A 23,348-nucleotide genomic window follows, 5' to 3' on the forward strand; every position below is an offset into this window, starting at 1 on the left:
TTGAAGAACCACCTTGGAACATTTTCCTAAGCATATTTCTTCCTCTGAAAAATTCTGAATTTTTTTAGTAACTTCAAAATAAAGGTAAACCAAACTCAATAATATTGGTAGCAACTACTCCTACAAGTGCCTAGGGCCTATACCATGCATCAAAACTACTTGGAACCATATAAATTTGACATGCAAGCTCAAGAACAGGGTCACCTAAGCAGCAAAAATTTGCAATGAATAAAGCACTAGAACAAAAACTAATTGGACCAATGGAGGAGTCACATACCAAGGAACAATCTCCCCAAGCAGTTTTGTGAGAGGTGCTTTGAGCAAGGAGAGCAAAAATGGCAGCAAAGTGAGCTAGAACTCGTGCTTGAGCTGGATATTCGTGTTTGGGGGAGGAAGAAGGAGTGTATGGGTGAAAGTATAAGTGGAGGAGGACCACCATGGGCCCACGAGGCAGGGGCGCGCCCAGGGGGGTAGGGCACGCCCTCCACCCTCGTGGGCAGGTGGTTGACCCCCCTGCTGTGTTCTCAGTGCCAAATATTCTCAAATATTCTGAAAAAAATCATATTTAAATTTCAAGGCATTTGGAGAACTTTTATTTTCGAGGTATTTTTATATTGCACGGATAATCAGATAATAGACAGAAAAATATTTATTTTTATTTTATTTAATATAAATAACAGAAAGTAAAAGTGGGGTACAGAAGGTTGTGCCTTCTAGTTTCATCCATCTCATGATCATCCAAAGGAATCCACTAACAAGGTTGATCAAGTCTTGTTAGCGAACCCATTCCGAATAACATGGAACCGGAGAAATTTCGAATAACACTATGTTACCTCAACGGGGATATGCACATCCCCAATAATAAGAATATCATATTTCTTCGTGACGGTAGGAAGAGGGAATTCAGAACCTCCAAATATAATCGATGGCATTTTTCCAATAGAGTTGATACTATAAACTTGAGGTTGTTTCCTCGGAAAGTGTACTGTATGCTCATTACCATTAACATGAAAAGTGACATTGCCTTTAGTGCAATCAATAACATCCCCTGCAGTATTCAAAAAGGGTCTTCCAAGAATAATAGACATATTATCGTCCTCAGGAATATCAAGAATAACAAAGTCCGTTAAAATAGTAACGTTTGCAACTACAACAGGCACATCCTCGCAAATACCGACAGGTATAGCAGTTGATTTATCAGCCATTTGCAAAGATATTTCAGTAGGTGTCAACTTATTTAAATCAAGTCTACGATATAAAGAGAGAGGCATAACACTAACACCGGCTCCAAGATCACATAAAGCAGTTTTAACATAGTTTATTTTAATGGAGCATGGTATAGTGGGTACTCCTAGATCTCCAAGTTTCTTTGGTATTCCACCCTTAAAAGTATAATTAGCAAGCATGGTGGAAATTTCAGCTTCCGATATCTTTCTTTTATTTGTAACAATTTCTTTCATATACTTAGCATAAGGATTCATTTTGAGCATATCAGTTAATCGCATATGCAAAAAGATAGGTCTAATCATTTCAGCAAAGCGCTCAAAATCCTCATCATCCTTTTTCTTGGATGGTTTGGGAGGAAAAGGCATGGCTTTCTGAACCCATTGTTCTCTTTCTTTACCATGTTTCCTAGCAACAAAGTCTTTCTTATCATAACGTTGATTCTTTGATAGTGGGTTATCAGGATCAACAGCAGGTTCAATTTCTATATCATTATCATTACTAGGTTGAGCATAATCATGAACATTATTATTAACATTATCACTAGTTTCAGGTTCATTACCAGATTGAGTTTCAGCATCAGAAATAGAAATATCATTTGGATTCTCAGGTGTTTCAACAATAGGATCACTAGAAGCATGCAAAGTCCTATCATTTTTCTTTTTCTTCTTTTTAGAAGAACTAGGTACATCTATGTTATTTCTCTGAGAATCTTGCTCAATTCTCTTAGGGTGGCCTTCAGGATACAAAGGTTCCTGAGTCATTCTACAAGTTCTAGTAGCCACTCTAACAGCATTATCATCATCTTTACTCTTCAATTCATTGAGCAAATCATTTTGAGCTTTAAGTACTTGTTCTACTTGAGTGGTAACCATAGAAGCATGTTTACTAATAAGTTTAAGTTCACCTTTGACAATAGCCATATAATCACCCAAGTGTTCAAGCATATTTGAATTGTATTTCAATTGCCTACCAAAATAAGCATTAAAATCTTCTTGCTTAGCCATAAATTTATCAAACTCATCTAAGCATGGGCTAGCAAATTTAATAAATGGGATTTCAGCTTTATCATATCTGTAGAGAGAATTTACCTTTACTACCTGTGTTGGGTTATCAAGACCATGAGTTTCTTCAATAGGAAAAGGATTTCGATTATATGTTTCTTCAACAGGCGGTAAATTAAGACCATGTATTTCTTCAATAGGAGGTAAATTCTTAACATCTTCAGCTTTAATACCTTTTTCTTTCATAGATTTCTTTGCCTCTTGCATATCTTCAGGACTGAGAAATAGAATACCCCTCTTCTTCGGAGTTGGTTTAGGAATAGGCTCAGGAATTGGCTCTGGAGGTGTCCAATTATTTTCATTTGTCAACATATTATTCAATAGAATTTCAGCTTCATCCGGTGTTCTTTCCCTGAAAACAGAACCAGCACAACTATCCAGGCAATCTCTAGAGGCATCGGTTAGTCCATTATAAAAGATATCAAGTATTTTATTTTTCTTAAGAGGATGATCAGGCAAAGCATTAAGTAATTGGAGAAGCCTCCCCCAAGCTTGTGGGAGACTCTCTTCTTCAATTTGCACAAAATTATATATATCCCTTAAGGCAGCTTGTTTCTTATGAGCAGGGAAATATTTAGCAGAGAAGTAATAAATCATATCCTGGGGACTACACACACAACCAGGATCAAGAGAATTAAACCATATCTTAGCATCACCTTTTAATGAGAACGGAAATATTTTAAGGATATAAAAATAACGAGTTCTCTCATCTTTAGTGAACAGGGTGGCTATATCATTTAATTTAGTAAGATGTGCCACAACAATTTCAGATTCATAGCCATGAAAAGGATCAGATTCAACCAAAGTAATTATATCAGGATCAACAGAGAATTCATAATCCTTATCGGTAACAAAGATAGGTGAAGTAGCAAAAGCAGGGTCAGGTTTCATTCTAGCATTTAGAGATTGCTTACTCCATTTAGCTAATAACTTTTTGAGTTCATTTCTATTTTTGCAAGCTAAAATAGCTAAAGAAGCTTCTTGATCAAAAACATAACCCTTAGGAATAACAAGTGATTCTTCATCATCACTTTCATCAGTATCATCAGATTCAATATTTTCAATCTCTCTAGCCCTAGCAAGTTGTTCATCAAGAAAATCACTAAGTGGCATAGTAGTATCAGGCATAGAGGTAGTTTCATCATAAGTATCATGCATAGCAGAAATGGCATCATCAATAACATGCGACATATCAGAACGAATAGTAGAAGCAGGTGTAGGTGTCTCAAGCTTACTCATAACAGAAGGTGAATCAAGTGCAGAGCTAGATGGCAGTTCCTTACCTCCCCTTGTGGTTGAGGGATAGATCTTGGTTTTTGGATCTCTCAAGTTCTTCGTAATGATAAGCAGATATGTATCCCAAGTGACTCAAAGAATAGAGCTATGCTCCTCGGCAACAGCGCTAGAAAATAGTCTTGATAACCCACAAGTATAGGGGATTGCAACAGTTTTCGAGGGTAGAGTATTCAACCCAAATTTATTGATTCGACACAAGGGGAGCCAAAGAATATTCTCAAGTATTATCAGCCGAGTTGTCAGTTCAACCACATCTGGAAACTTAATATCTGCAGCAAAGTGTTTAGCAGCAAAGTAATATGATAGTGGTGGTAACGGTAACAAAAGGTAACAATAGTAAAAGTAATGTTTTTGGTATTTTGTAGTGATGATAGCAATAGCAACGGGAAAGTAAATAAGCGAAGAACAATATATGGAAAGCTCGTAGGCAATGTATCGGTGATAGAGAATTATGCCGGATGCGGTTCATCATGTAACAGTCATAACCTAAGGTGACACAGAACTAGCTCTAGTTCGTCAATGTAATGTAGGCATGTATTCCGAATATAGTCATACGTGCTTATGGAAAAGAACTTGCATGACATCTTTTGTCCTACCCTCCCGTGGCAGCGGGGTCCTTACGGAAACTAAGGGATATTAAGGCCTCCTTTTAATAGAGAACCGGAACAAAGCATTAACACATAGTGAATACATGAACTCCTCAAACTACGGTCATCATTGGTAAGTATCCCGATTATTGTCACTTCGGGGTTAACGGATCATAACACATAATAGGTGACTATAGACTTGCAAGATAGGATCAAGAACACTCATATATTGATGAAAACATAATAGGTTCAGATATGAAATCATGGCACTCGGGCCCTAGTGACAAGCATTAAGCATAGCAAAGTCATAGCAACATCAATCTCAGAACATAGTGGACACTAGGGATCAAACCCTAACAAAACTAACTCGATTACATGATAGATCCCATCCAACCCATCACCGTCCAGCAAGCCTACTATGGAATTACTCACGCACGGCGGTGAGCATCATGAAATTGGTGATGGAGGATGGTTGATGATGACGATGGCGACGGATTCCCCTCTCCGGAGGCCCAAACGGACTCCAGATCAGCCCTCCCGAGAGGTTTTAGGGCTTGGCGGCGGCTCTGTATCGTAAAACGTGATGATTTCTTCTCTCTGATTTTTTTCTCCCCGAAACTCAATATATGGAGTTAGAGTTGGAGTCGGAGAGGCAACAGGGGGCCCACGAGGTAGGGGGCGCGCCCTCCACCCTCGTGGAGAGGTGGTGGGCCCCCTGGCCTTCATCTTTTGCGGGTATTTTTCTTTTTTTCTGAAAAGTGGCTCCGTGAAGTTTCAGGTCATTCCGAGAACGTTTGTTTCTGCATGTAAATAACACCATGGTAATTCTACTGAAAACAGCGTCAGTCTGGGTTAGTTCCATTCAAATCATGCAAGTTAGAGTCCAAAACAAGGACAAAAGTGTTTGGAAAAGTAGATACGACAGAGACGTATCAGTTATCAAGATCAACAGCAGGTTCAATCTCTACATCATTGTCATTACTAGGTTGAGCATCAACATGAACGTTATCATTAACATTATCACTAGTTTCATGTTCATTACCAGATTGTGTTTCAGCATCAGAAATAGAGATATCATTGGGATTCTCAGGCGTGTCAATAACAGGTTCACTAGAAGCATGCAAAGTCCTATCATTTTTCTTTTTCTTCCTTTTAGAAGGACTAGGTGCATCTATATTATTTCTGTGAGAATCTTGCTCAATTCTCTTAGGGTGGACTTCAGGATACAAAGGTTCCTGAGTCATTTTACCGGTTCTAGTAGGCACTCTAACAGCATAGTCATTATTCTTACTATTCAATTCATTGAGCAAATCATTTTGAGCTTTAAGTACTTGTTCTACTTGACTGGTAACCATAGAAGCATGTTTACTAATGAGTTTAAGTTCACCTTTAACTCTAGACATATAATCACCCAAGTGTTCAATCATATAAGCATTTTGTTTCAATTGTCTACCAAAATAAGCATTGAAGTCTTCTTGCTTAACCATAAAGTTATCAAACTCATCCAAACATTGGCTAGCAAACTTAGTATGAGGGATTTCAGCTTTATCATATCTATAGAGAGAATTTACCTTTACTACCTGTGTCGGGTTACCAAGACCATGTGTTTCTTCAATAGGCGGTAAATTAAGACCATGTATTTCTTCAATAGGAGGTAAATTATTAACATCTTCAGCTTTAATACCCTTTTCTTTCATAGATTTCTTTGCCTCTTGCATATCTTCAGGACTAAGAAATAGAACACCTCTTTTCTTCGGAGTTGGTTTAGGAATAGGCTCAGGAGTTGGCTCAGGACCTGGCTCAGGAAGTGTCCAATTATTTTCATTTGTCAACATATTATTCAATAGAATTTCAGCTTCATCCGGTGTTCTTTCCCTGAAAACAGAACCGGCACAACTATCCAGGTAATCTCTGGAAGCATCGGTTAGTCCATTATAAAAGATATCAAGTATTTCATTTTTCTTAAGAGGGTGATCAGGCAAAGCATTAAGTAATTGGAGAATCCTCCCCCAAGCTTGTGGGAGACTCTCTTCTTCAATTTGCACAAAATTATATATATATATATCCCTTAAGGCAGCTTGTTTCTTATGAGTAGGGAAATATTTAGCAGAGAAGTAATAAATCATATCCTGGGGACTACGCACACAACCAGGATCAAGAGAATTAAACCATATCTTAGCATCACCCTTTAATGAGGACGAAAATATTTTAAGGATATAAAAGTAGCGAGTTCTCTCATCATTGGTGAACAGGGTGGCTATATCATTTAATTTAGTAAGGTGTGCCACAACAGTTTCAGATTCATAACCATAGAAAGGATCAAATTCAACTAAAGTAATTATATCAGGATCAATAGAGAATTCATAATCCTTATCAGTAACAAAGATAGGTGAAGTAGCATAAGCAGGATCATATTTCATTCTAGCATTCAGAGTTTTTTGTTTAAGCTTAGCTAATAATTTCGTAAGATCACTTCTATCATTGCAAGCAAGAAAATCTCTTTTAGTTTCTTCATCCATAACATAGCCCTCAGGCACAACAGGCAATTCATATTTATTAGGAGATCCTTCATCATTACTTTCATCAATATTATCAGTTTCAATAATTTCATTCTCTCTAGCCCTAGCAAGTTGTTCATCAAGAAATTCACCAAGTGGCACAGTAGAATCAAGCATAGAAGTAGTTTCATCATAAGTATCATGCATGGCAGAAGTGGCATCATCAATAATATGCGACATATTAGAATTAATAGCAGAAGCAGGTTTAGGTGTCGCAAGCTTACTCAAAACAGAAGGTGAATCAAGTGCAGAGCTAGATGGCAGTTCCTTACCTCCCCTCGTAGTTGAGGGATAAATCTTGGTTTTTGGATCTCTCAAGTTCTTCATAATGATAAGCATATATAAATCCCAAGTGACTCAAAGAATAGAGCTATGCTCCCCGGCAACGGCGCCAGAAAATAGTCTTGATAACCCACAAGTATAGGGGATCGCAACAGTTTTCGAGGGTAGAGTATTCAACCCAAATTTATTGATTCGACACAAGGGAAGCCAAAGAATATTCTCAAGTATTAGCAGCTGAGTTGTCAATTCAACCACACCTGGATAACTTAATATCTGCAGCAAAGTGTTTAGTGGCAAAGTAATATGATAGTGGTGGTAACGGTAGCAAAAGGTAACGATAGCAAAAGTAATATTTTTGGTGTTTTGTAGTTGTGATAACAATAGCAACGAAAAAGTAAATAAGCGAAAAACAAGATATGGAAAGCTCGTAGGCAATGGATCGGTGATAGAGAATTATGCCGGATGCGATCGATCATGTAACAGTCATAACCTAGGGTGACACAGAACTAGCTCCAGTTCATCAATGTAATGTAGGCATGTATTCCGAATATAGTCATACGTGCTTATGGAAAAGAACTTGCATGACATCTTTTGTCCTACCCTCCCGTGGCAGTGGGGTCCTAGCGGAAACTAAGGGATACTAAGGCCTACTTTTAATAGAGTACCGAACCAAAGCATTAACACATAGTGAATACATGAACTCCTCAAACTACGGTCATCACCAGGAGTGGTCCCGATTATTGTCACTTCGGGGTTGCCGGATCATAACACATAGTAGGTGACTATAGACTTGCAAGATAGGATCAAGAACACTCATATATTGATGAAAACATAATAGGTTCAGATCTGAAATCATGGCACTCGGGCCCTAGTGACAGGAATTGAGCATAGCAAAGTCATAGCAACATCAATCTCAGAAGATAGTGGATACTAGGGATCAAACCCTAACAAAACTAACTCGATTACATGATAAATCTCATCCAACCCATCAGCGTCCAGCAAGCCTACAATGGAATTACTCACGCACGGCGGCGAGCATCATGAAATTGGTGATGGAGGAAGGTTGATGATGACGATGGCGATGGATTCCCCTCTCCGAAGCACCGAACGGACTCCAGATCAGCCCTCCCGAGAGAGTTTAGGGCTTGGCGGTGGCTTCGTATCATAAAACACGATGAATCCTTCTTCTCTATTTTTTTCTCCCCGAACACGAATATATGGAGTCAAGATGGACATCGGTGGAGCTCTAGGGGGCCCATGAGGTAGGGGGGCGCGCCCCCCACCCTCGTGGCTAGGGTGTGGGACCCCTGGCCTTGATTATTTGCCAGTGTTTTTTATTATTTCCAAAAATAATCTCCGTGGAGTTTCTGGTCATTCCGAGAACTTTTGTTTCTGCACATAAATAACACCATGGCAATTCTGCTGAAAACAGCGTCAGTCCGGGTTAGTTCCATTCAAATCATGCAAGTTAGAGTCCAAAACAAGGGCAAAAGTGTTTGGAAAAGTAGATATGACAGAGATGTATCAAAGTCCTACTTGGACTCCTAGTCGAGGTGAGATTCGTCCCCCCCCCCTTTCCTTTCTCCACCGGAGGGAATAGGAAGGAGAGGGAGAGGGAAAGGGAAGGGGGCGCCGCCCCCTCCTCCTTGTACTATTCGGACTCCCTAGGAGGGGGTGCATGGCCACCCCTCGTGGGCTTCCCTCTCTCTCCCTTAGGCCCATGTTGGCCCAACACTTCCTCGGGGTGTTCCGGTAACCCCTCGGTACTCCGAAAAAATACCCGAATCACTCGGAACCGTTCCGATGTCCGAATACTACCTTCCAATATATGAATCTTTACCTCTCGACCATTTCGAGACTCCTCGTCGTGTCTGTGATCTCATCCGGGACTCCGGACAAACTTCAGTCACCAAAACACATAACTCATAATACAAATCGTCATCGAACGTTAAGCGTGCGGACCCTATGGGTTCGAGAACTATGTAGACATGACCGAGACACATCTCCGGTCAATAACCAATAGCGGAACCTGGATGCTCATATTGGCTCCTACATATTCTACGAAGATCTTTATCGGTCAAACCGCATAACAACATATGTTATTCCCTTTGTCATCGGTATGTTACTTGCCCGAGATTCGATCGTCGGTATCCTCATACCTAGTTCAATCTCGTTACCGGCAAGTCTCTTTACTCATTCTGTAATGCATATCCTCGCAACTAACTCATTAGTTACATTGCTTGCAAGGCTTATAGTGATGTGCATTACCGAGAGGGCCTAGAGATAGCTCTCCGATACACGAAGTGACAAATCCTAATCTTGATCTATGCCAACCCAACAAACACCTTAGGAGACACCTCTAGAGCATCTTTATAATCACCCAGTTACGTTGTGACGTTTGATAGCACACAAGGTGTTCCTCCGGTATCCGGGAGCTGCGTAATCTCATAGTCAGAGGAATATGTATAAGTCATGAAGAAAGCAATAGCAATAAAACTAAACGATCATAATGCTAAGCTAACGGATGGGTCTTTTCCATCACATCATTCTCTAATGATGTGATCCCGTTCATCAAATGACAACACATGTCCATGGTCAGGAAACTTAACCATCCTTGATTAACGAGCTAGTCAAATAGAGGCATACTAGGGACACTCTGTTTTGTCTATGTATTCACACATGTACTAAGTTTCCGGTTAATACAATTCTAGCATGAATAATAAACATTTATCATGATATAAGAAAATATAAATAACAACTTTATTATTGCCTCTAGAGCATATTTCCTTTAGGGCCTGGAGATCATGATTGCCCTCTCTACGGCCGGCGACGTGGCCGTGCCGGAGCTGGAGATGAGGGAGGAGGTGAAGGAGGAGTTGCTGGAGGATCAGCCAGTCGCTGCATTCCACCCGGGCTTGGTGGGTCATGGGTGGAGCTGGTCGTGCACGGCTACCGTCATGGCCGACACCGTGGGGCCGTGAACTGGTGCCCTACGCCGCCGCGCTCACCGGAGCGTGAGACATCGCCACGGGGTGAGGTGGTGCAGGCACCTCCCACCTTCCAGGAGCCTCCCGCCTTCCAGGGACCGGCCCACCTCTGGATGTCGTCGCCCTACATCGACCTCACTGGCGACGACGACGACGCGTGAGGAGACGGCAACGGGCACGACCTCGACAGGCACGGCAGGAGCGCGCGTGCAGCGCTTTTGTTTTGTTTTTTATGTTAATTATGTCTATGTGAACTGTGGAACTAGGCCGTTCTGGGGCCGTGATGTTTAATTATGTTTTTATGTTTGAGTTTATTTTAATTTTTTTGTCATTTTTTTAGTTTTGCGACTTTTTTAATCACGTCCACCCTAGACATGATTTGGGGTGCGGCCACGCGTTGGGCGCACTGACAAGGCAGCGGCCCCAAGCGGACATGGGCGACCCCATTGCCGTCCAAAACGGACGGAAGCAGGCCAAAACGGACGTCCGTTTGGGGTCGTGCGCTGGAGTTGCCCTTAGGTCTGATTGCTCGCCAGTTGGCCGCTAATAGTTGACCATTGAATTTTGAAAAATATGAACCTAATTCTTTTTAGAAATTTTGAAAAAGTTCATTCCAAAAAATTAAAAACTCAAGAATTTGAAAGTGTTCACTAATAAAAGTTAGCAAAAACTTAAAAAAATCATGGATTTGAAAAAAGATCAGTAAAAAAAGTCCGCATATTTTGAAAAGTTCAGGAAGTTGAAAAAAAGTTAACAAATTTGAAACGTTTTGAATTTGTCACGAAAAAAATGTTTGCATAATTGAAAAAAGTTTGTCATTTTGAAACAATGATCATGAATTTGAAAATGTTTACAAAATTGGAAAACATTCATGCATTGAAAAAAAATCACAAGTTCAGAATAAAAAGTTCGGATATGAAAAATGCTTGTGAATATAAGATAAGTTCATGGATTGAAAAACTGTTCACGGATTTTTGATGATTCTAAAATACAAAGAAAAAAAGTACAAGAAAGGCCAAAGAAAACAAGCAAGAAGAAGAAAAATGTAACTATGCACAGCAAGTGTGCTTTCATAGTTGATTACCGTGGCTGGAACAAATCCAAGACTCCAAGCGTTTGAACCTCGCAGCTACTTTTTGAAGGTTGAAAAGAAAAGGTAAATAGGCCGAGTCTTAGGACGTAGGAGAGTGTATGCCGGTTTATGGAATACACTATAACTGGCGCTGAGGGCGCCAAATAGGAGTTGGGTTTCCAGCGAGTCCCAATGATGATAAGTGTCTCCTGCAGCGCCCAGGGTATTGGGTCCGGCCTAACAACGTGAGACCTGTGTACTTCTAGCGACCGAGCTGCACGTTCGAACGCCTCTACTTTCATTCTGTTTTTTTTCTTTCTTCTTCTTTTCTTACTTGTGTTCATATTTTGAAATATTCAATATATATGTCCAAAATTAATTTACCTAATATTTAAAAAAATGTTCATTGCACATTTAAAAATGTTCACGCTGTGCAAAAATAATCGTACAATTGAAAAACTTAGATAGCATTCCAAAAACTATTCATGACATTTAGAAAATGTTCAGGCGTTTCGAAAGAGTATTTGTGACAATTAAAAAATGTATATACAATGTAAAAATGTTTGCATACAGTAAAAACAATGTTTTCTACCATTCAAAAAATATTCACGTGTTTCAAAGATATGTTCATAGCACTGCTAAAATAGTTATCAATGTTAAACAATGTCCGCATAGTTTAAGAAATATGTTTTGTATCATTCTAAAAGTTGTTCAGTGTGTTTTTTTTTGGTGAGAAAACTTCTGACCTATTCATTTTCAATCATGGCAGTACAATGAACACTAGAAATAATAAAAATTGCATCCAGATCTGTAGACCATCCAACGACGACTAGAAGCACCGAAGCGAGCCGAAGGCATGCCGCCGTCGTCGCCCCTCCATCGCCGGAGTCAGGCACAACTTGTTGTAGTAGACATTCGGAAATCCGTCGTGCTAAGGCCCCATAGGAATAGCGCACCAGAACAGCAACCTCCACCGATGAAGAATAACGCAGATCGGAAGGATACAATCCGAAGACACGTGAATGTAGATGAACAACGACGAGATCCGAGCAAATTCACCAAAGATAGATCCGCCAAAAACACACCTCCACACGTCCACCAACGATGCTAAGTGCACCGCCGAAAACGGGGGCTGGACGGTAGACCTTTATTTCTATTTTACATGTATTTGAAGAAAAATGCTCAAAACATTAACGTGTATCTAAAATATGTTTCACGTAATGTACTAGTGGCCTACCTTAATTTTCCATGTCTTTGGTAACCCGCTCTTCATCCAATCATTAGTTTTGATACTCCAACCTACCTTAATTTTGCCCTGGTAGGGCCCTTGCTCTCCTTGCCTTTCATAATTATTTTGCAACAACTATTCTTAACTCTTGTCATTTTTCGGTATGACTTGTAGCCAGTAGAATAAACTGATGCGAAACTACTATATGTACCACGTATATGCCCAGTTTACATACGTTGAAAAATCGTTTGGTTCTACCCACCAACGGCTTGATTTCAACATCGTACATAAACTGTACAGGAAGTGTCATTCAATCTTATATGTTTCTTGGCAAAATGTAGGGCCTTGGCTAGGGTTTCAAATTCGATAATCGGGGTATATTTATTCTCTTAGGCAATTTTTCATGCTTGAATTGTCGTATTTGTCATGCGTGTATACTATGGACAAATTCTTGTAAGTTACTGAACGTTAATATTTGACAATGTATTTTAGAATTTGTTAATGCAAAACATCTTTTCCAAGTTTTGTCGTTTTTAGTCCCTTTCTTATCATTTCTTTGTTATAGTAAGAATTTTGATTGCTATATTTTTGCATTTATACATTGTCTTTCAATTATGTTGATAACCAATACTAGAAAGTAAAATGCACTTTTTAGTACATTGTTATTTTAAAAATTGAACCCATGTTAAACGGGTGCATAGGGGCTCCAATTATGCTCATCCGCCACTGTTGTAAAGAGGTTCTTCTTTGGTGCCGCCCAAGCGTCCATGTTCATTGGAAAATCAAGAATTTTTTCCCATTTTCACTATTTAAAAAGAAAAGAGTTGCTTAGTTAATTAGCGGAAACCATGTAAAAATCATCACACCCTGCTGACCAGGCACGCAACAAAAACATCACACACTGCGACGAAGAAAACATTGTTGAGGTTGCGCATTGGCATCATCGTCATCGCTTCTCCCCGATCAAGTGACTCTTACTTAACCGCAAACGCCCGCCAAAAAAGTCCACACAACAAAGGTCATGATCTTTCACACGAAGAATCGTGTCGAGCAATCAGCTACATGAGTGGACGGTAGTGCGGCTTCGATTCTATGATGAGCTACGGAGGAGGAGTGCGCAAGCTTGGTATTGTGGAAGACATAAACAACACTCGTCATTTGTCATCGTCGCCAACCGGACCTCATCGCCGCACCTCCGACTTCACAACAACAAACATACCGAGTCAATCCGACGGACGCACCGAAGAGCCAACTACCACAACCTTCGTCGTCTTTGGAGCACAAGACTCGACACAAACACTATCATCAGCCCCTGGTCCCTCCATTTGATGCACAACTCCAAAAAAGGTGCCTCTGAGGAGGAAGACAATGCAAAAGTGTCACCATAGCTCGATCACACGAATATATAGTTTCCCCAAAAGCTGCAAATGATGAAGGAAGAAGTGTATCATATCATTGTTAAAAATAGTTGAATTGCCAACAACAATCAGCTCTTTGGCCTCCAATTCTTTAATGCCTATCATGATAGCTTTGTCACTAGTATTCTTCTCCTTTTGCCTATAGATTCTAAAATTTCAGCATCGGGAGATTTTGCACATCACACTTGCTTGTTGACATTGCTTCAAGAAGCTTGCCTTGGATGATTAGCAACATGGCTCAAATGGCCTCGTGTAGGATAAGAGAGCCGCTCACAAGTTGGCTTCCTAGGTGCTAACCACCCCGGACAAAAAGCATAAGGAGCCACTAGGTTTGCCCCCATCTTCTATTGAAGTCTCACTTGTAACATGGTGCATAGGGAGGTGTCGCCATCGATGGTGCCGACGCCCATGGCCCACATGACCTTGCATGATGCTAAAATTCTTTCTTCAAAGATGATCTTCAATGGTTACAATGCTATGGCCGGTTAGAGCTATAACTGGTTGTTTGATTGGCATATTTGGACACAAATATATCAAAAGTTGAATTTATTCTCTCATGCTGCACCTTAGCTTCATTCATCGTCCACTTGCCAATTTTCAGACACTTGGGCTTGACAAATTTAACATGAGCATTCTCTTGCACTTGTCAAGTGTAGGATTCTTTATGGTGATATTCAATACTTCCTTGTCAAGCACAAGCTTTCTTCCCAAGACCTTGTCTCCCTCTTTGTTTTTCCTGGGTTCAGCAATAACAAAATTATTTTTATTAGCATATTCGACTATGTTGGGCCTAATTAACATCTTCTTCCACTCGAAGTCCACGGGATTTATTGGGAAAGGATTCTTATCAACTTGCGTCTTAGAAAAATTCAATTATTTGTCATTAATGTCCGATTATATCTGTTGTCAAAAAACATCGCAATAATTAGTGGAATGAGAAAAAATAATTATGATATGTGCAATAAGCACACTGTTCTAGCTCTTCAAACGACGGTGAAGTGTGAGATATTCTAATGATCTAGCTTGTAATAAAGCATAAAATATTTTATCACACTTAGCATTGTTAAAAGTAAATTTCATCTCCTCCTCATGGTTCTTGTGAATCGACTTTAGATCATTGCAAGTACATGGTTTGGCCTTTGAGGGCCAAACAAATTTAGTGACATAAATAGTAGCATCATCGTTCGATCTTTCACTATCATACTCAACCATATGTATCTTAGGACGATCGGTTTTATACCTATGGATCTCTTTAAGTTCCTTCCTTTGGCTTTCTTGATCCAAAGCTCTTTGTAAGACTCATGAGTTCTCAAACTATTAAGCACAAGATCTGCCAGGTCTCTTCTCGTTATCAGCAAGCTATAACATCATTTTTTGTATCTCTAAACCTTTTGACATAATCAAAAACCGATCCATCTTGCTTTTGCCTAATCAATGTGAGGTACGATAACTTCAGCTCATTTGTCTCTTCTACAAACGTGATCATGGAAGTTTTGTTCGACTTTAGACTATAAATGAATATAACCCCGTGGTAAAGCAACAAACGATGAAAATGTTGCACTAGTTAAAGATAAAGGAAATAAACACACTTTCAACTCATTTCATGAACCTGCTTCACCAATTGTGCCAAGTATTGAGTAACATGTCTCCATGTGATCTTTGTGCCCTCCTCGCTAAACTTAACAAAATGTGGGATTTTATATCCGGGAGGGCACTGAATTGTGTCAAAGTACTGTGGATATGACTTTTGGTAAACCCGGTTCCTTGCTTCCTCAATTGCGTAATTTTCTTGAAACATCTTAGTTATATCCTCCCTAAGATTAGCTAGAAGATCGTTCATAGATGATGATGATGCTTGCTGCAATGGCATAGGAGGGACATAAATTACTAGTTTCAGGGGCTACTTGTGGTGCGTATGCCAAACCGTAATTCAGCAATGACCAAACATGTTTGCACCTATAGGTAGGGTTTGGTTCGACATTGCCATAGAAATTCAACATACTCATGATAGTATTAATATGTGTAGCTAGGATAAAAAATTAACAATGTGAGACACATTGATGATTGAGTAGATACACCAACATACCGTTAGATGATTGAAGCCTATTTTTTCGAGAATTTGCATTTTCCATGAAAGCTTGGTATAAAAATTACTATTTTGAGCAAGGTTGGAAAAAGCTGTAGGCGTAAGCGAGGCGGTTGGCCTTTGCCTAGTGCCCAGGCGGTGCTTAAGCGCACTAGGCGTGGCCTAGGCGGTAATATAGCTTCTACTATCAGGGTTATTGGGGGTATTATATGTGTATTGATGTTAATTTAGGGCAGATAAATAAGTTAACTACTAGCTACTACCATTTGAATGTGTCATATTTGGCATTTTAGTGCAATATGACATGATTTCTCGCTTGGGTAAACAATTTGTTGCTTACCCTGCCTAGACTTCCATTTATGCCCTAGGCGAGGTGTTTGGCCATCGCCTAGCGCCTAGGCGTGCCTAAGCGCCTCCTAGGCACTGCCTTTTCCAACAGAGATTTTGAGTAACACGACTATTGATTTCAACTAATTGATCGGGAGAGAAGGAGCTACTCACAAAGGGTTTAACATGTTCGTCGTGGAGAGAAGGGAATGTGGTGTCCCCAATATGAATGATGTTGCTTCGATGATCCTTCTTGAATTTTGCGAGCCTGCAATTCCTTCTCTTCATATGACTTCTTGTATGTCGCATAAGTTTGGTGAAGATCCTCCAATAAGTCCTCAAGACTAGGCTCGATGATTCTATAGACGCTAACCTCTGCGGGGTTGGGAAGCTTTCGTCATTGGCCATGATGTATAATGACGATTCTTGATCTTTATTTTCCACGGAGTAGCAAAATAGTGTGTTCACACACGAACACCATGTACCTCCAACCTCGAGCGCGGAACGTAATACCTGTTGCCGGAGGAGCCTCACCGAGACCACGACACATAAAGACACATCGGTGAGAACTTTTGGGAACCTGAAACCCCACAAGCTTGGGAGGAACCATGTTGACTGCCCCTAAATTCTCGGAATTCTATCCTCTCCAACACGGAGAACAACGAAGGCCGAGGGATAAAAAACGAGGGGAAGCTAAAAAAGTAGATGAGAAAATAGTAAACGCAATTGACGATTGTTTGCTGTTCAACTGGTGCTCACATCTCATCAATATATGAGGCAGATAGACTTCCCATACAAGCAAATGACTCAAAATCCTGTCTAGCAAGTAAAGAACCATGGCCTGATTCAAACAATAAAACGTGCACGCCTTAGGCCATCTCCAATGCTGGCCTCAAACCACCCGCAACCGTTTGGATCGCGCGATTTGGACGTGTTGTGCCATTCAATGCAGGTATGTATCGGTCCGTTCAACGGTCCGGGCGCATTTTTTCCGCAAACCAGAGACAAAATAGGGGGTCTTGCGGGCGTGCGGACCTCAACCATGTCCGCTTCTGACCGCCCTGGCCCACCATCAACTCTAACCGGCGTCCACATGCGTTCTTGCCTAGCGCCAACTGCCTGCATTCATGCCGATATAGAGTGGCCGCTCTGCATTGACGCTGACGTTGAATAGACGTGACCTCTCCTTGCCATCATTGAAGCGGCGCGCCGGCCAAGAGAGCATCGCCTGCTGCAGGCCCGGCTGAACACGCCTCCTCGCCGCATTCAAACGGCTACAAACTGCTCGCCTTCCTCCATTAATCCCACGTGTGTGCCGAGAAACCTCCTCCGGCCACACGTCCGTTCGCGAGACACTCATCATTAACAGAACGCCGGTTGGCTCCGGCCGTCCGCTTGCTATTTAAATGATGCCAAACGCTGGGCAAAATTCACACAACACTTTGCTCTCATCTTTTCATTGCATCATTTTCTCCACAATTTCCATGGCATTGGATGAGCAGGAAGAGGAGTTCTCCGGTATAAAAGCTGGCTGGGTGACCTGTTGAGCCCGCCAGATACGAGCCAGACAACTGTCTGCTCCACCTCCCTCGACGCTCTAGGCCATTGCAACTCAGCTCGTGGATGCGGAAGCTCCAAGCATGCGCGTCATTCAGCAACCCGGGGGAGCATGACATCACTAGCATTGTGGCTGCCGTGGACGATGCCGTGTCGTACTGCTACTCCCATGCCCGGGACCGCGCTATCTGCCATCAATGTTCGCGTAACCGCGCCCTGCCGACGGAGAAAGAAGCCGGCTTCGTGGAGATTGACGAGGCGGCGGCCAGCACATCCGCGCCCGCCGCCATCATGGAGGAGAAGTAGAATATGGGAGGTCGCGCCGCTTGGGTCCCATGAAGGCCACTGCTGAGGCGACACCAACATACACAACTGGTGTCTTCCCTCGTCGCAGGCCACCGTCATCCCTCCGTCCCAAAACCAACCTTGATCCCTACTTCACGGAAGCGGAGGGAACCTTTCCCCTTCGGCTAAAGCATACCCGGCGGTGCCACTCAGATGAGCAGCCCTGCTAAACATGGGGAAGCGAGCCGCCCTTTGCGCTGAAGCATATACCTCCGAAGTTCACGCCAGTCTGATGTGCGGGCTGCCGAATATGGGAAACGCAATGGAGATCCGTTGCGGCCGACCATAAACTAGTCAAGGGTACCCATGTCGTGGGAATGGATAGCCATCATCGCTGACCGTAGACTAATTTTACCTTGACTAGTTTAGTCCAGTATAGTTTTTAGTTAATAAAATATCCAAAATGTAATGAATTTTGTTTGGTTTATATGAAATCCGCTGTGTTTGCATGGATTTTGTCCATTTAGTTCAAACAATGGTCAAAATGTATGCGGACAATGCTGGATGTCCGACTCTCGTATCCGTGTCCGCGGACTGATTCCCTGTCCATGGACGGATGCGGAAAGAGAATTTACGGATGAACGTTGAAGATGTAGGTCAAACGTGGGTCGAGCTCTTCGACGATTATCCGAGCGAGGGATACATCCTTAGCTCAGAATATCATCCTCATTTTTGCAACCTTCTGTCCTTGATCATGACTCGGCTCTACAGCTTGCTACAACCTTGGATTGAGAATGCGAGATGATCAGAAAGCAAAAATGTTCGTCCTAACTACCAAGGACTTTCATCGTTCAGCACGTGTTCATCTGAGACCATTTCGATTAAATTTATTGCTATGTCAAAATCAACTCACATAGCTACTCGCAAAAAAATAAATTCAACTCACATAGCTGAATAAAAGGTTTTCACCTCGATGAGGCACAGATCGGCGGCCTGCTTCCAGATCCATATCATTGCATCCAAGTCTCAACACACGCAAACCGCATGCGTAAAAAGACCTCCTCTACTCCAGCGGCCGCCTTTTAGCACCCCTGTGCGCTTTAATTCGTTCGCTTTCGAAGCCCACCATCCCATTCCCACCCAATTCTTCCCTTCTTTGCCTCCCACAATTGGCTTCTCGCCGCGCCCTCTTTCCCCCCTCCCCTCCCCCGCCCCGCCCACTGCCCGCTCGATCCAGCGCGAGAGCACCAGATGGATCGGCTGGCGCCGGACCAGCGGCCGACGCTCTTCTCGCCGTACCAGATGCGCCGCTTCAGCCTCGCCCACCGGTGAGCCGCCGCCCCCTTCAACCCGCGCCGAAAATTCTGCCGCCTCTGGTCTTCGCTCACCCGTTCGACTCTGGCGACCATTTCTGCGTGCAGGGTGGTGCTGGCGCCGATGACGAGGTGCAGGGCCATCGGCGGGCTGCCGGGGCCGGCGCTGGCGGAGTACTACTCGCAGCGGGCCACCCAGGGAGGGCTGCTCATCTCCGAGGGCACCGTCGTCTCGCCGGCGGGGCCGGGGTAATCTCGTCACTTCATACCTCTCTCTCTCTCGCTCCGCACCATGGTCCGCACATGGTCGATGCTCCTGTTCGGACTAGTTTACTGTCCCTGTTTCAGAATCCGCGCTCGTCGTACTGTCGCTTACTCGGTCTTGGATTTGTTTAGTGGCAGCGCTGCGTGCGCATTGCTATGATTAATATTCCTGCTAGATCTGAGTATCTGGCAGAATGATTCTCTTAAAGGTGGTTGTTAGGCCACTTTGTCGTCGGATATTTGGTTAGAGTACTAGCTTTCATTTCCATATTTCTATTCATAGGTGGTGGTCGAGTGACGAACACAGATAACCTACCTTGCTTTGTAGTTTAAGTAGTAAAGTGTGACATATGTTCAGCTTGTGATTTAGGTCCCTGATCTTGGGAAACGGAGTAAGTTCCTTAAACTTGTACTATATAAGTGTGTCAATTGAGGTTCAGGCCATATTTAATTAGCAACTAATTATGCTGTTGCCCTTTGACCCTAATGTACCCACAGTCTGACCATGAGATTGAATATCCATCAGAAGCTCATGGCCTTTTCCTGACTCAATGCCCTTTTCAAGTGGAGCTGCAGAGTATGAATATGGAAATGATCAATAGATGGCAACACCTAGAGTATGATTTATCTTGGGAGAGATGCACTGAATTTGCAAATATCTAGATAGCTCAAGTACTTAAGCTTTCGCAATCATGAGAAACAAAAGGTGTCCTGTCAGCTGCTCAAGCTAATAAGTTTTCTTTTGTTGAGGGATGCTCAAGCTAATAAGTAACAAAAATAAAAGGAACCAGTAGTCAGGTTCCATTAACCAAATGCTGCACATCTATTATTATGCATGATCATGCTACAAATATTTGGAAACTGGAGACATTCTGTTTTGAGGAAAACATCTGAGAGTCCTCGACTGCATTTATCTGCTGTATAAATGAATTCTTACATCAAACTCAGTGATATTTGCAACATTCAAGAAACAAAATCACATACTGAACAAGGGTCAGCGGGGAATCACTGTTCACCTAAGTTTTTAATTTGCATCTTTTGTACAGAATTAAATTTGATCTTGTAGTTTCTGCGTAAACTTTCACACATGTTTCTTTTTCGCTTTTCAAACAATCTGCCCTTTTCTTGAGATATTTACTGTAATTTATGTCTAGTAGAGGTTCTTCTGATTCTCACACTTGATGGACGTATAGCAAAGTTTATGTTAGTTTTCTACCGCCAATTCAGAAGATTAACTAATAAATCATTGTTGGATAGGTTTCCTCATGTCCCTGGAATATACAATCAAGAGCAGATAGATGGATGGAAAAAGGTGGTGGATGCTGTTCATGCCAAGGGAGGCATCTTTTTCTGCCAATTATGGCACGTAGGCAGAGCTTCTCACCAAGGTATGTATTTTTGTGCACAATGATAACTCATTTTCTTTAAAATCCGTAACAGGTTTACTAAACACAATCGCCCTGGATTATCAGTTGCCCTTGAGGATATATGTTTGCATCCACTTCTATTTTTCTTGAGATTCTGGGACGTGATTGATTCATAGTTTTCTCTATCTGGATTAACATATTGAAATTGTCAAAACATGGAAGACCTCAAACGTCATAAATCCTGTGTTTTTGTTAAATTCATGACTCCGACTATATGTTGGAAATCTAAATTGCTAAATCTTTTGCATGGAAACGTACCATCTGTTGTGTCCAGTGTTGACTAATGTTCTTCCATCTACCAGTATACCAGCCAGACGGCGCTGCTCCAATATCCTCAACTGATAAGCCAATATCAGCAAGGTGGAAGATATTGTTGCCTGATGGTTCATACGGAACCTATCCCACACCAAGGCGCCTTGCGACATTGGAAATACCGGACATAGTTGAGCAATATCGCCAAGCTGCCATAAACGCCATCGAAGCAGGTAAACGACACGCTTAATTCAAACCTTTGCATGATGCATCCAACCATATAAACCTATACGAGCAGAAACGCTCCGTGTATATTGTAAGCTGATATTGTAGATCAACTGTGTTCCCAGGCTTCGATGGCATCGAGATCCATGGCGCTCATGGCTACATCATTGATCAGTTCCTCAAGGACGGCATCAACGACCGCACCGACGAGTACGGCGGATCGCTCACCAACCGTTGCAAGTTTCTACTCGAGGTGACCCGAGCCGTGGTATCCGCCATCCGAGCAGAGCGAACTGCGGTGAGGGTGTCACCGGCCATCGACCACCTTGATGCCTACGACTCGAACCCGATGCAGCTCGGCATGGCCGTCGTTGAGCGGCTCAACGCCCTCCAGCAGGAAGCCGGGCAGCTTGCCTACCTCCACGTGACACAGCCAAGGTACGCGGCCTACGGGCAGACGGAGTCGGGCCCGCACGGCAGCGCCGAGGAGGAGAGCCGGCTCATGCGCACCCTGCGGGGCGCCTACCGGGGCACGTTCATGTGCAGCGGCGGCTACACGCGGGAGCTCGGGCTGGAGGCGGTGGAGAGCGGCGACGCCGACCTGGTGTCGTTCGGGCGGCTGTTCATTTCGAACCCGGACCTGGTCGAGCGGCTCAGGCTCAACGCCGGCCTCAACAAGTACGTGAGGAAGACGTTCTACACCCCTGACCCCGTCGTGGGCTACACCGACTACCCGTTCCTCGGCAAGCCTAAAGCGCGCATGTAGTGTGTACAAGGTTAGTGATCGGAGATGGGATTTATTGTTAAGTGTATTTGGGGGAGTAAGGTCATATACGCGCATGTAGTGTACACGAATTAGTGATCGGAGAACAGAGATGGGTTTGTGAAATGTATTTGGAGGAAATAAAGTAATATACGTGACTGTAATTAATTGGGCGATGATAGGCGCCGGTCCGCCGGTCCAAACATTCCGTCGGTCTGCTGCTAGCCACCCGATTTAGAAAACAAAAACTGTCAAATCTCAGCGTTGTCTTCCTCCCTTCCCCATCTTTCTTCTCACTCCTGCGGGCATAGAAAACAGAAAAAACAAGAAAGGGATTCACACGCTCCCTGCGGGCACACCACCACCCCTCTTGGTCGTCGTTGTGGCCGTGCTCGACGATCTGCGGCGAGGTCCCACCCCCTGTCTGTCGAGATTGCATCACAACCATCATTGATTTTAGACGCGATTCACCATGGACGCAGCTCTAAAAACGGCCAGATCCAGCGTGCAGGGGCCATAATTGCTACATCCCCAGCGTAGCCCCGCCTCTGGCTCACCGTGGTCGTCGCCTTGCACCATCACGTCCAGCAAAAAAAAAACCCTAAAAAAGCAACAAATGCTTAGTGGTCAGTTGAAGCAAATCATTATAAGGTTCCAGCAAAAAAGATACCATTTCCAGCAAAATCAAGTTGAGCAGATATAACTTCAGTGATTGATTGTAGCAAAAAAAAAAACACTAGTTTCAGCAAAAATAAACACTGGTTCCAGCAAAATAACTCAGCAGGGAGACTCCCATTTTCGATTGTAGCAAACAAAAGAAGGATTGTAGCAAAAAGAAAGGCTAGTTCCAACAAAAACATACACTGGTTCCAGCAAAAACACTCGTCGGCGGCGATGGCCTGTTTGGTTCCAACAAATCGCATGGTCGATGGCAGCAAAAAATGATGCTGGTTCGCTGGTTGCAACAAAAAAGGGTCATCCGCAGCCCACTGTCCGTCTCCACAGCGTGAAGACCTTTCGACGGTTGAAGCAGCGTGGGACACCGGTTCCAGCCCTGGGATGCCCGATTGCAGCAAAAAGGCCGTCGCCGGCTGTCTCGGGTCTTCAGCACTTGTCGCCGCCGTCTCCAGCAC

General features: G+C 42.8%; 1 protein-coding gene across 1 annotated transcript; it reads left to right on the plus strand.

The window, feature by feature from the left end:
• The first annotated feature begins 19,081 nt into the window (after positions 1-19,081).
• Positions 19,082-22,383, plus strand: LOC125520988 (12-oxophytodienoate reductase 7). The gene is made up of 5 exons (XM_048686026.1): positions 19,082-19,299; positions 19,393-19,533; positions 20,806-20,936; positions 21,278-21,460; positions 21,578-22,383. The coding sequence occupies exons 1-5, from the start codon at positions 19,223-19,225 to the stop codon at positions 22,216-22,218; spliced, it is 1,173 nt and encodes a 390-aa protein (XP_048541983.1). The 5' UTR covers positions 19,082-19,222; the 3' UTR covers positions 22,219-22,383.
• The last annotated feature ends 965 nt before the right edge of the window (positions 22,384-23,348 follow it).

This window comes from Triticum urartu, chromosome 7 (assembly GCF_003073215.2).
Source record: "Triticum urartu cultivar G1812 chromosome 7, Tu2.1, whole genome shotgun sequence".
Classification (NCBI taxonomy): Eukaryota; Viridiplantae; Streptophyta; class Magnoliopsida; order Poales; family Poaceae; genus Triticum; species Triticum urartu.